This window comes from Podarcis gaigeae (genome assembly GCF_964106915.1).
Source record: "Podarcis gaigeae genome assembly, chromosome: 2".
NCBI classification, from domain to species: domain Eukaryota; kingdom Metazoa; phylum Chordata; class Lepidosauria; order Squamata; family Lacertidae; genus Podarcis; species Podarcis gaigeae.
The window spans coordinates 40,391,247-40,402,574 of record NC_139679.1 but is presented as its reverse complement, the minus strand read 5'-3'; the positions used below and the strand labels follow the sequence as shown (position 1 = coordinate 40,402,574).

At 44.4% G+C, this 11,328-nt stretch overlaps 1 protein-coding gene across 1 annotated transcript in view; it reads right to left on the bottom strand.

Annotated features, from left to right (window-relative positions):
• Positions 1-1,599: 1,599 nt before the first annotated feature.
• Positions 1,600-11,328, bottom strand: part of METRNL (meteorin like, glial cell differentiation regulator) — a 29,053-nt gene continuing 19,324 nt past the window's right edge. The window contains exons 3-4 of the mRNA XM_083725944.1: positions 5,477-5,536; positions 1,600-2,677 (exon numbers count right to left, since the gene is read on the bottom strand). Coding sequence (XP_083582070.1) covers positions 2,361-2,677; positions 5,477-5,536 — 377 coding nt within the window. The 3' untranslated portion in view covers positions 1,600-2,360. The remainder of the gene's footprint in view (positions 2,678-5,476; positions 5,537-11,328) is intronic.

Sequence of the window (11,328 nt, the reverse complement as noted above, 5' to 3'; positions counted from 1 at the left end):
AGTCTTCTTTGGAAAATGGGTACATAACTGGGAGAGGAGTCCCCTTGTTAAGAGATGAAGGGGAAGGGATCGGGACGAGGTGGAGGAAAAATTCCTCAAATGGAATACTTAATTTTGGTTTTAAACGCAGTGTAAGGTAGTCTCTATGTGAGTATACTGTATTCAATTATGGGGTATCAGAGTTTTTAGGAGCTAACCAGGCTGGGATAGTTGGGACAGCAAGTTTGTTGGTTTTTGAATGTCTGATGTAGATTTTTCAATTTCGTTGTTCTGTATGGGACAATGACAATAAAGATTATCGTATTATATCGTAGTAAGCATGAGAGGAGGTTCAAACAACAGCCTAAGTGAGTAAAGGATTCCTCCTCCTGTTATTGTATAGGGGCCAATTAATAACTCCCTTTTAATTTGCATAATTTGCAGAAGGTTGTTATTAAGTCTCTGTTTTTGCTGAATGTTTATTGACTGTTGATTTGCTGCCAGTGTGCGTGTGTGCCACCTTCAGAAACCAGGTGAGTGGGGAGATCTGAAAGGTTCTTGGGAATTAGCTCAGATGAGCTGCAGCAAGCTGCTGCTTCTACTTTTGCAAACTTTGAAGTGGCCACAGAAAACTAGCTGAAACATCTTATTATGTCCCCTAATTGCAAAGCAGCATCTGGTGAAAAGTGGTCAAACATCCATCCAAGTTGTTCTTCTCTAGCAATACTCATTCAAATGTCCTAATACCGCATTTCACATATAAATGGAACTAAGAATTCAAAGTCATTCCTGGTGATCAGCATCCTGGATTTAATTTAGGAGTGCAACTTTTCAGCCTATAGGATAAGCAGAAGAGAAACGGAGGAATCACGTACCTGCTGAAAGTTATAAAATTGGGAAAGAGCAGAGGTAATAGCTTTACCTGAACAAGTGGTTGTGATAATTCGGACTTTAATATATTTACGTTTCCAATGTTCAAGCAAACTTACACCCCCAAGTAGAATTATTAAAAATGTCACTGGATACATATAGCAAGTTAGGCTACTCTCTACAACAATGAACCCTATCTATAAGCTATCCCCTCCAATGCTTTTGAAATACACTCATGAGTTTTCCAACAAAATGCAAGTTCTGTTTAGGGTGGGACACTTACCAAATCTCAAGTCTTTGAGTATTAGAATCTCTGCAGGGCTGTCATAATTAAGGTGGCATTCTTGGCAAATCTTGGGAATGTTATATGGAAGGTAAGGAAACAGCATCCTTGGTTTGCTGAGTGGTACAGGGTGCTACCACATGACCCAGAAGCTGTACGCTAGCTCCCTCGGGCAGTAAAGCGAGATGAGCACCAAAACCCCAGAGTCGTCCACGACCGGACCTAATGGTCAGGGGTCCCTTTACCTTTTACAGGGAGCTACATTTCAAGACTGACACCGTAACTTGTACCCAGACAGAAGTCAGTGCAGACATCTGGCACATGTGTGAACATGAAACAAGGGAAGCATGAGGGTTAAGCAGTATTTTTGTCACCTCTCTGATACAGAAGAGCACCTTTGCATCCTGAACCTTGAAAAATTTAAAGCAGGGAAGGGAAGAATGTATGGAAGTCACAATAACACTGGCTCAAATCCAGGAACTTTTTATTTCTCTGGAAACAACTCACCAGCCTGAGCAAAAATTGCAGGTGGCAATTGTACATTCTTTTAATTTTTTTTAAAAAAAGGAAAGAAAGTGTTTGGTTTCATAAATTTCTGTCATAAGAAACAATTTCAATTATTGTACACCAAGCTTTTTACAAAGCATCCACGTTAAGATGGTTTCACCGGATTCTACCATGCTGTCATCCTCTTATGCCATGCAACAATGCTACATCTGCTTAGCACATTTTTAAAACATTAGTATTACAAAGATACAAAGGGTCATCAGTCGACTGGTATTTTTAAGACATGGAGATTGTGACACATTTCCTCTTTCGTCATTTTCCTAAGGAAGTTACAAAAAAATAATAATTTAGTTCACGTGGACAAGATGTGGGATTGCAGTCCAGCCTTGGATCGTTTGGTTCGTACCTCCATTCGTGTAACAGTGCCATTGGCCTCAAGGATTGGCTTCTGTGGTTCTTGTATTTCGTAAGATCATAACAGTTATATGGTACCTCAAGGGTCCTGGACTCCAGCCTCCTGCTTCAGCAGGAGTCACTAGACTTGGACCCTCCCTGATAGATGCTCCTCCAATCACCTCTTAAGGACCTCCAAAAAGGAGAACAATGTCACTCCTGACATCAGATTGTTCCACTCCAAGTTATTAGTTCCATTTAGATCAGCGCATCTGCAGCAACTAAGAATTAGTTTTGGCCGAGCCCCAAGGGTTCAGGAATGCCATTTTCAGTCTGGGCCAATTTCACATGGATTCAGCCCTTTGTCCTTGGCCTCTTTGTACATCCTTTGGAAGTCTTTGATGCGAGGGGCACAGCCTAACCTGGCCTCCCCAAAGTGCATGTGGCCCATGAAGAGGAAGTCTCCTTCTCCTGGTTTCACCCCACATTGCAGCAGGGTCTTGATCTGTCCTCGCCACCTCCCACTCTCCTCTGCCGGCTTGAAGATCTTGGTCTTCTGCCTGTAGATTCTGTTCACACTCACGTCAATGATGGAATCTTGCTGTTCCTCCTCATTGATTACATTTTGGATGGTACCTCTGACAACTGGGGAGAAAGATTTGGACACATAATTAGGTTGAGGGTTTATACATGCAAATATATTCACCTAACATTCCGCTTAATATCAGTTGGGTCCTGCATAAGGTTTATAATTGGGGCAACTGATTCAGCAGCACCCTTGAAGACAATGGATGGTGGCACCACCAGAAAGAGAGGTACAATTCAACGATGTTGCCCTCAAAACACATTTCCTTTAGAGCAGAGTTCCCCAAACTTGGGTCTCCAGCTGTTTTTGGACTACAATTCCCTGACCACTGGTCCTGCTAGCTGGGATGATGGGAGTTGTAGTCCAAAAACAGCTGGAGACCCAAGTATGGGCAACCCTGCTTTACAGTATTTCTCAGCCTCATTGTATATTCTTGCACTGAAGTCATAACACCTGCATGACTAGCTTTCTAAATGTTAAATTTACAACAGGCAGCCAGATTTGTCTTTTTTTGAAGACGTTACTCGCAACAAAGTGTTATATCATACTCAAAATTCCTCCTATAGAAAGTACCACCGAATAGGGTTTGCATAGTTAAGGTTATTAAATACACACAGAGAGAGAAGGACATTTCAGTTGCATTCTATTAATGGCCCAAGAACATTTACATTGAATTCTCTGGCACACTGCCAGGGAGAAACACTTGCAGCAAGATGCCACCTGTCTGGGCAGCATTTTCCAGCATGGCTAACCTAGATCAATCCCACTGCAATTCCTGGGTGCTGCACCCTCACGCCCCCAGTCAGAATATCGCCCATTCTGTTCACTGTATTTATATCTGCAGCACATGTCCAAGACCCAACATGCCCAGCTGTTTCATTACAACATTTCCTTAACATTCCAAGCATGGGAAAATTGCTTTAATGCTCTCTAAGGATCATTAGGAGGAAAACAGCTACCTCACAAGTCACATTGGGCAAAGCCACTTGTCTTTTTCAGTGGTGGCATCAGGGTAGGGCAGAAGTCTAGGGTCCCATTCAGCAGGATGAAGAAAAGCCCCCTCCCCAACACGACAGACATACCACTATTTGAAATAAGCAAGGTAAAACACATGGTGGCAAGTGGTGCAGTGGTCTAAACCACTGAGCCTAGCTAGGGCTTGCCGAACGGAAGGTCGGCGGTTCAAATCCCCACAACGGGTGAGCTCCCGTTGTTCGGTCCCAGCTCCTGCCAACCTAGCAGTTCGAAAGCACGTCAAAGTGCAAGTAGATAAATAGATACCGCTCCGGCGGGAAGGTAAACGGCATTTCCGTGCACTGCTCTGGTTCGCCAGAAGCGGCTTAGTCATGCTGGCCACATGACCCGAAAAAACTGTCTGTGGACAAACGCCGGCTCCCTCAGGCTGTAAAGCGAGATGAGCACCGCAACCCCAGAGTTGTTCACGACTGGACTTAACTGTCAGGGGTCCTTTACCTTTACTTTAAAACACATTAGTATCTGAGGCATCAGACACTAAGGGGGGCATAAGATCATTGTGTGCAGACCATTGGGGGAGGCTGGACAGAAAGAGGATACCTTGTAGTAGCTGAACTCAGGGTGTTGGAAATTTTCAAACCCCAAATAGGAACTACTGTATCAGACTCTCTCAGGCAAAATATATTTAGAGCAAAATAAAGCAATCAAGCTTACATATTCTGGCATGCTCTCTTCTTACAAAACTGATTAGAGCCATTTACACCACAGCAATTCATATACAGTGGACGCTCGGGTTGCGAACGTGATCTGTTCAGTATGCACGTTCGCAACCCGCAGCGGTATGTCTGCACACGTGCGGGTTGCGATTTGGCACTTCTGCACATGCGCAAAGCATGATTTAGCACTTCTGTGCATGTGCGACCGCCGAAACCCGAATGTAAACCATTCTGGTACTTCCAGGTTTTGGCGCATCTGTAACCCGAGGTATGACTGTACACAAATGAGACTATATGGCACAGTTTCAGTGGATACACACATGAAAGAGATCTGTTTTCTCTGTGGTTCACAGCTCACAGACAGTTCTTTGAATTGGAACTGTTTTAACTTTCAGTTTTTCAAATCTAGTTGCACCGCCCATCATGGACTTCCAGCGTACTGTAAGGTGAGGCCAGTCATATGGGCCAAATTAAACTGCAATAGTGACATGGCTAGGCGCAACGGTCCCTGACCACCATAGCATTATGCTATTCCATCCTAACACAGACTGCCCAATCTCATATTCTGCTATTCTTAAAGCACATTGTGGGCTGGCCTCTATGGGGACAAAAAGGCCTATGGTATAGAAAAGGGCTCTACTCTATCCACACCATAAATGGATAACATGTAAAACTCATCCATTCTTTTCTTTTTTTACCCCCCCCCCCAAAAAAAAACCCAACCCACATTTATATGAAAACAGGCATTTGAGTATTTGGGCTTTTGTTAAGGTTCCATTTAGGAACATCAAGAGGGCAATTCCTAATGCTTTCCCCTAAAAACCTTTGAACTTCTACCTCTATTATTGCCGCCTGTCCCTCTTTGTCCAGCACAGAAAAGAGCTAGCCAAATACAATGACTTTAATTGAAGCTCTTCAGAGCTAAAACCCATAAAAGCCCTTTCCTCCCTTTCCCCCTTTGTGCTTCTGGACACACTTTGTTTACTCCGAAATGAGAAGAAAAGGACTCCCTTGCTTGTTGCAATCCGGAGCTTTCAGTTTGCTCACTGTTTGCTGAGGTCTCTGCAAGCCAAATCCAGCAGGTTGTCACAATGAGGGAGTGGGGAAAGAGGGGTTTGAGAGAGTGATGGTGAAGGAAACAGCAACGGAGAAATCAAATAAACTTACCGAAGTCACTAGTGCAGACAGCCAAGAGGACTTCCGTGTCACTGCAAGGTCGGCAGGGAGCTGAGAAAAACAGAAAGGGCATTTCAGTATCTCAAGAACGTGAATGCCACAAAAACCGAAGGATTTTCACTAAACACACACACCCATTAACCTCAAAGGTCATGATTGATGCACCACTGAAAGCAGCGTGCAGGGAGCTCACATCTTTAGCTTGGCAGAAATAATGCCCTATCAAGCAGGGGAGGGACCTTTGGCCATATCCACAGAACTCTTACTCCTCTTCAAGAACGCCCTTAACAAACTACAGGTCCCAGGATTATGTTAGGAAAACCACATCTGTTAAAGTGATCTGAGTGTTTGGCATGTGTGGTGTGGATGTGGCTGTTTTTCAGCCTGAAGCCCACCTTCCCTTCTTGGAGGGGGGATGTGTGTGGATGCTGCAAATATCAAAGGTGGGTGGGGCCAGTGGCAAAAATGGGCATAGTAATAATAATAATAATAATAATAATAATAATAATAATAATATTTACACCCCGCCTATCTGGCTGGGTTTCCCCAGCCACTCTGGGTGGCTTCCACCAAAACACTAAAATACAATAACCTATGAAACATTAAAAGCTTCCCTAAGCAGGGCTGCCTTTAGATGTCTTCTAAAGGTTTGGTAGCAACACATCCACCTATGCACAAGAGGTTAGTTTCTACTCACACTCCCCCTCCAGGCAAGTTAAAAGCATCATTAGACTTCAATGACATTTTCCAGCCAGACAAAAACACCTAAGGAAGTTATGAAGCAGGACTGGTGAGAGGCAAGGCTGGAGGAGAGAAGGTGGTATGGGGAGAGATCAGAGGGCCAGATAGACACAGTTGAGGCCCCTGGGTCTGAGGATTCCCCCCCCCCCCACGCTTTAAAGACTAGATTTACAGCAGGTTCTTCCCTGCTTCTGAGTTAATTTGGCTATCTGGTGGCAATCATAATCTTATTTTTCTTATCATTAACCTTTATAAGGGTTTATTTCTTCTCTCATACACAACTGTCATCTAAGTGGAAAGTAATGTGGGTGGTGGATGATCCAGGAAGCAGGTGCTACAGCGGGGAAGGTGGTTATCTTTAATAATTGCCACAGTGAAAAACCATTCAAGTGCCATGCCTACAGTCTTGTTTGCTTTGTTTTGAACGCCTGCCACCTTTTTGGCACTCCTACTCCTTTGCAAATTTAAACCAAAGTCACTCCCATACCTAACTGCATGGAGTGCAAAGAGAAGAGTTATACATGGAATAGTTTGATCATGACAAGCTGGTAATTCAAGATGGTGTAGGTCTTTTCTATGGCTTAAAACTATGGGAATGCAGAATCTGGGCAGGCCCTCCAGGTTTGTTGCACTGGGACATTTTCTTCTTGCTTTCTCTCCTGTCACAAGGTACAGAAATGCTTCACAATAATCATGGCAGCTGTGTGCCAGAGGATGGTTATGAGAGCCGCAGCAAATCACATTCATAAATATCAGGTTTGCCTGGCACTTTTTCTGCACAAATTATGATCATGGGGACCAGATCACAAGAAAGTCCCCATCCCTTAGCTACTTGGTGACCTTTGTGATCAAACACAAACACACACTGGGATATAATTTGGAAATTAGAATAGTGCCATGTAAAAAGTCACATAAACAAATCATCTGTAGTAGGTCTGCTCCAAAACCTCATTGGTCTAAGAAAATGCTGATTCAAGTATGTTTCAAGAAACAAAGGTTCTTGTGTCATATATGGCTGGCACAGGAAGATCAAGTGGAGACTGAAGGCCAGTTCTGTTACAGCTCCCAAGAATTATGTAGGCTAGAAACAGTAGAGAGACCCTATTGCAAGGGTAGGCAACCTAAGGCCCGGGGGCCGGATGCAGCCCATTTGCCTTCTCAATCTGGCCCACGGACAGTCCGGGAATCAGCGTGTTTTTACATGAGTAGAATGTGTCCTTTTATTTTAAATACATCTCTGGGTTATTTGTGGGGCATAAGAATGCGTTTATTTTTATTTTTTCCCCAAAATATAGTCAGGCCCACCACATGGTCTGAGGGACGGTGGACCGGCCCACAACTGAAAAGGGTTGCTGACCCCTGCAGTAGAGAGACCCTATTGCTAATCTAATCAAGGGAAGAATGTAGCTGCTCTTTGTACAGGGCCAGCTACTTCTGCCGGGAGAGGTGGGTGCTGTTAGGAGTGCAGATGTTTCTATAATACCCTATTCAGTTATGGAATTCCTTTTCTCTCAGAGGTCTGCCCTATCTAGCAACATGCTAATTAAATCTACCCGCTAGAGGCCCGGAGACTGGGAAGGGGGTTGGGTGAAGAACACGACCTTCTTTGTCATCCAACAAGGCACTTGCAACCATTATAAACGTGAAAACCCTCCTCCTCCAACTGTATTAAGGCTCCAAAATTAAGCTCATTGGTGGCTTAAGACAGAACTGAAGCACTGGAAGATTATAGAACCTTTGCCCTCCTCTCATACCACCTGCTATTTAATAACTATATTTTTTCCATTTGAGCAAAAGTGAAATGAGCAAAAGTGAAGATGTGAATCAGTTGCCCCTCACTCCCCCCCTTTTGATAGCCACATGAAATGCATTAATGTGCACACTGCCAGCTCATAGAATCCATCAGTGGCTGCTTCTACAACTTCACTGTATCCTGTGAGTCGCTAGCTGGCACACTAGTATTCTGTTACTATAGAGAAAATCACCCACAACAGCTGAGAAATTCAGGAGGAGGAGCTAGCCTGTGACCAGTCATATGTTGTTGGAGTACAACTCCCATCAGCATGGCCAATGGTCAGGGATGAGGGAAGCTGTAATCCAGCAACATCTGGAGAGCTACAGGTTAACCACCCTGGACCTAAGAAGCAGAATATAACACATTCCAGTAAATGTGTTTAGGATCATAATCCTACGGCCTGGTCAGATACTGTTCCCCATGGAGAATTCTCAACTAGATAAGTAACCAGCTTAGGTGGAAAGGATACCTTGGGTTGTTTCTTGTTTTATCTGAATGCAAACTCTTGTTTGAATACGGCATCCACTCCTAAACTGAGGGGACTGGATTTCTGGATAATCAAGTAAAGGTTCGGCCCAGTTTGCTTATTACTTTTTGCAAGGGATAACAGGGCAGAACAAGGAACTCAAGAGGGCATCACTACAACAAGAGTCCACTCCCAGAGAACATCTGCCTAGTCCAATACAAGTAACATTTGACGGTTTTGGTCAGGAGGGTGGGTAGACTTCAGACTTGTCAGACATACTTTTGCTTTTTATAAGATCCCTGTGATCCACCAAGCAGAGCCAGGTGCATGCAACAGACATATGGTTTTCAGCATGGGAACTAAGCTGAGTTTTTCACACAAAAGCCCTCTTCTGGTCAGCTTGCTTCATTTCGGCCACTTAATTCAGGTGCTATTGTTAAGCAATTGGAAGTCAGAAAACCCTTCCTGGTCTACTGAAAATCACCCAAAGATCCACCAAGAGATGCTGACCTACCTTGTGCTCACCCCGGCCTAGCTAGCTAGTGCCTAGAATACTGAATTTCCTTGCCTCAGCTTAGAAATCTAATATTGCAGAACAGAAGGTCCCAGAGAAGCACTGACCCAACCTGAAGGATTATGTCTCCAAATCCAACCAATTGCTCCAGCCAGATGATTTATATACAGCTCAGTACTTCATATAATAGGATTACACATACAAAGCATGACTTTTTCAAGAGGAAGAGAAGCCTGAGCAGAGAAATTGTTCCCTCTTTGATGCAAGAATGATTTCTTGATTAGTACAAGGAACTAATGCAAGGGAAAGCACATACAGTACTGAATACTACTTTGGGGTTTCTGTACACAACTCTTGAGCATGCTTGACAAAGGGTGCTTTAATTTAGGCACTACAAGGAAGTGCCTAGAAGAAGTCTGAGTGATTCGTGCCTTCCTTTATGCACTTGTCATGTAACTACCTGAAGCAGCACGCACCTAGAAGTCATTATCGCCATGGAGATGGCAGGAGCTGGATGGGCAAATCTCTTCTGCGATATGTGAGTGCTTGAGTCTTCTCAATGCCACAGTTAGGATCACTTGTAACAAACATGTAAGAGCAAGTTCCCCCAACCTTTATTACCTTATATAAAATATTCACAGTGCACCAGGTGCTTTCTGCATTAAGGTGGGGGTTGGTAGGAGAAGAAGCACATGTAGAAACTCTACAATATGCTATTCAAAGTCCAACAACATTCAGACCATCAAAAATGATGGGTCTTTGTGCTTAAGGATTCTCATGAGGAGCATATTTATGCACTTCTATATTGACTTCCTAAAAGGATGCGGGTGGCGCTGTGGTCTAAACCACAGAGCCTAGGACTTGCCAATCAGAAGGTCAGCGGTTTGAACCCCCGCAATGGGGTGACCTCCTGTTGCTCGGTCCCTGCTCCTGCCAACCTAGCAGTTCAAAAGCACGTCAAAGTGCAAGTAGATAAATAGGTACCACTCTGGCGGGAAAGTAGACGGCGTTTCTGTGCGCTACTCTGCTTCGCCAGAAGTGACTTAGTCATGCTGGCCACATGAACTGGAAGCTGTACGGCGGCAACCTCGGCCAATAAAGCAAGATGAGCACCGCAACCCCAGAGTCGTCCATGACTGAACGTAATGGTCAGGGGTCCCTTTACCTTTATATTGACTTCCTAGTTTGTGTGTTGCTATGGGAAGGAATCATTTACAGCTAAGATTTATGAATAGAGACCTTTTTATGAGCAAATCTCCTGCACGCTTTGAAAAGTAAAGCCTGCCTCCCCCTCTCCGCCGCCACCATGTTGAGCAATATAAATATATTTTAAGAAAACAAAAAAAAAACATGCATCACGCTTACTAATGCATTTTCCGCTTTTGGCAGCGGTTTAGATATCCCCAATGCTCAGAATCCCAAGCAAGCAATAAAAACCACATATGCTCCCCAATAATCCAATCTGCAAGAGAAAGAAAAGCAATTTCACTCCATTTCCAAAGCCGGATGCTAGCTCTGCTAAAGAGACCATGGCATAATGCTGGCATTGTGCATGCTTGCTATCAAATCAACTGGGAATTCCTTTGATGGAGTGTCATGACCTGAAGTAACCTAAAGCAGCCCTTACCCGCACTTGCAACCCCTTGACCCCCACTGCCAACTAGTGCATCTGAAAGCCCTCTGTTTACTTCTGTACAGGAAAAGTGGAGATATTTTTACATTTTGCCTTGTGAAACTGCAGTGTAGGCCCAGGTGCCTTTAGCCAAGTGACTTCTTGGTTTCTGCTGAAACCATGGCAATAGGCTTTATTGCAAGCCAACTAACACCGTAAAAGGTAAAGGTAAAGGTACCCCTGCCCGTACGGGCCAGTCGTGTCCGACTCTAGGGTTGTGCGCCCATCTCACTTAAGAGGCTGGGGGCCAGCGCTGTCCAGAGACACTTCCGGGTCACATGGCCAGTGTGATGAAGCTGCTCTGGCAAACCAGCACCAGGGCAGCAAACGGAAACGCCGTTTACCTTACCGCTATAAAGCGGTACCTATTTATTTATTTACTTGCACTTAGGGGTGCTTTCGAACTGCTAGGTGGGCAGGAGCTGGGACCGAAAGACAGGAGCTCACCCCACCGCGGGGATTCGAACCGCCGACCATACGATCGGCAAGTCCTAGCACCACCCGCATCCCTAACTAACACTGTAGAACATTTATTTCCTTCAATTACAGTACTTCTCTGCAACAGGAAGAAATGGACATGAAAACTCTTGGGTCAGGGCAAGGTGATCAAAAGTCTACATTATTTCTTGCAGCTTTCCCCCTGAGGTTAACATGT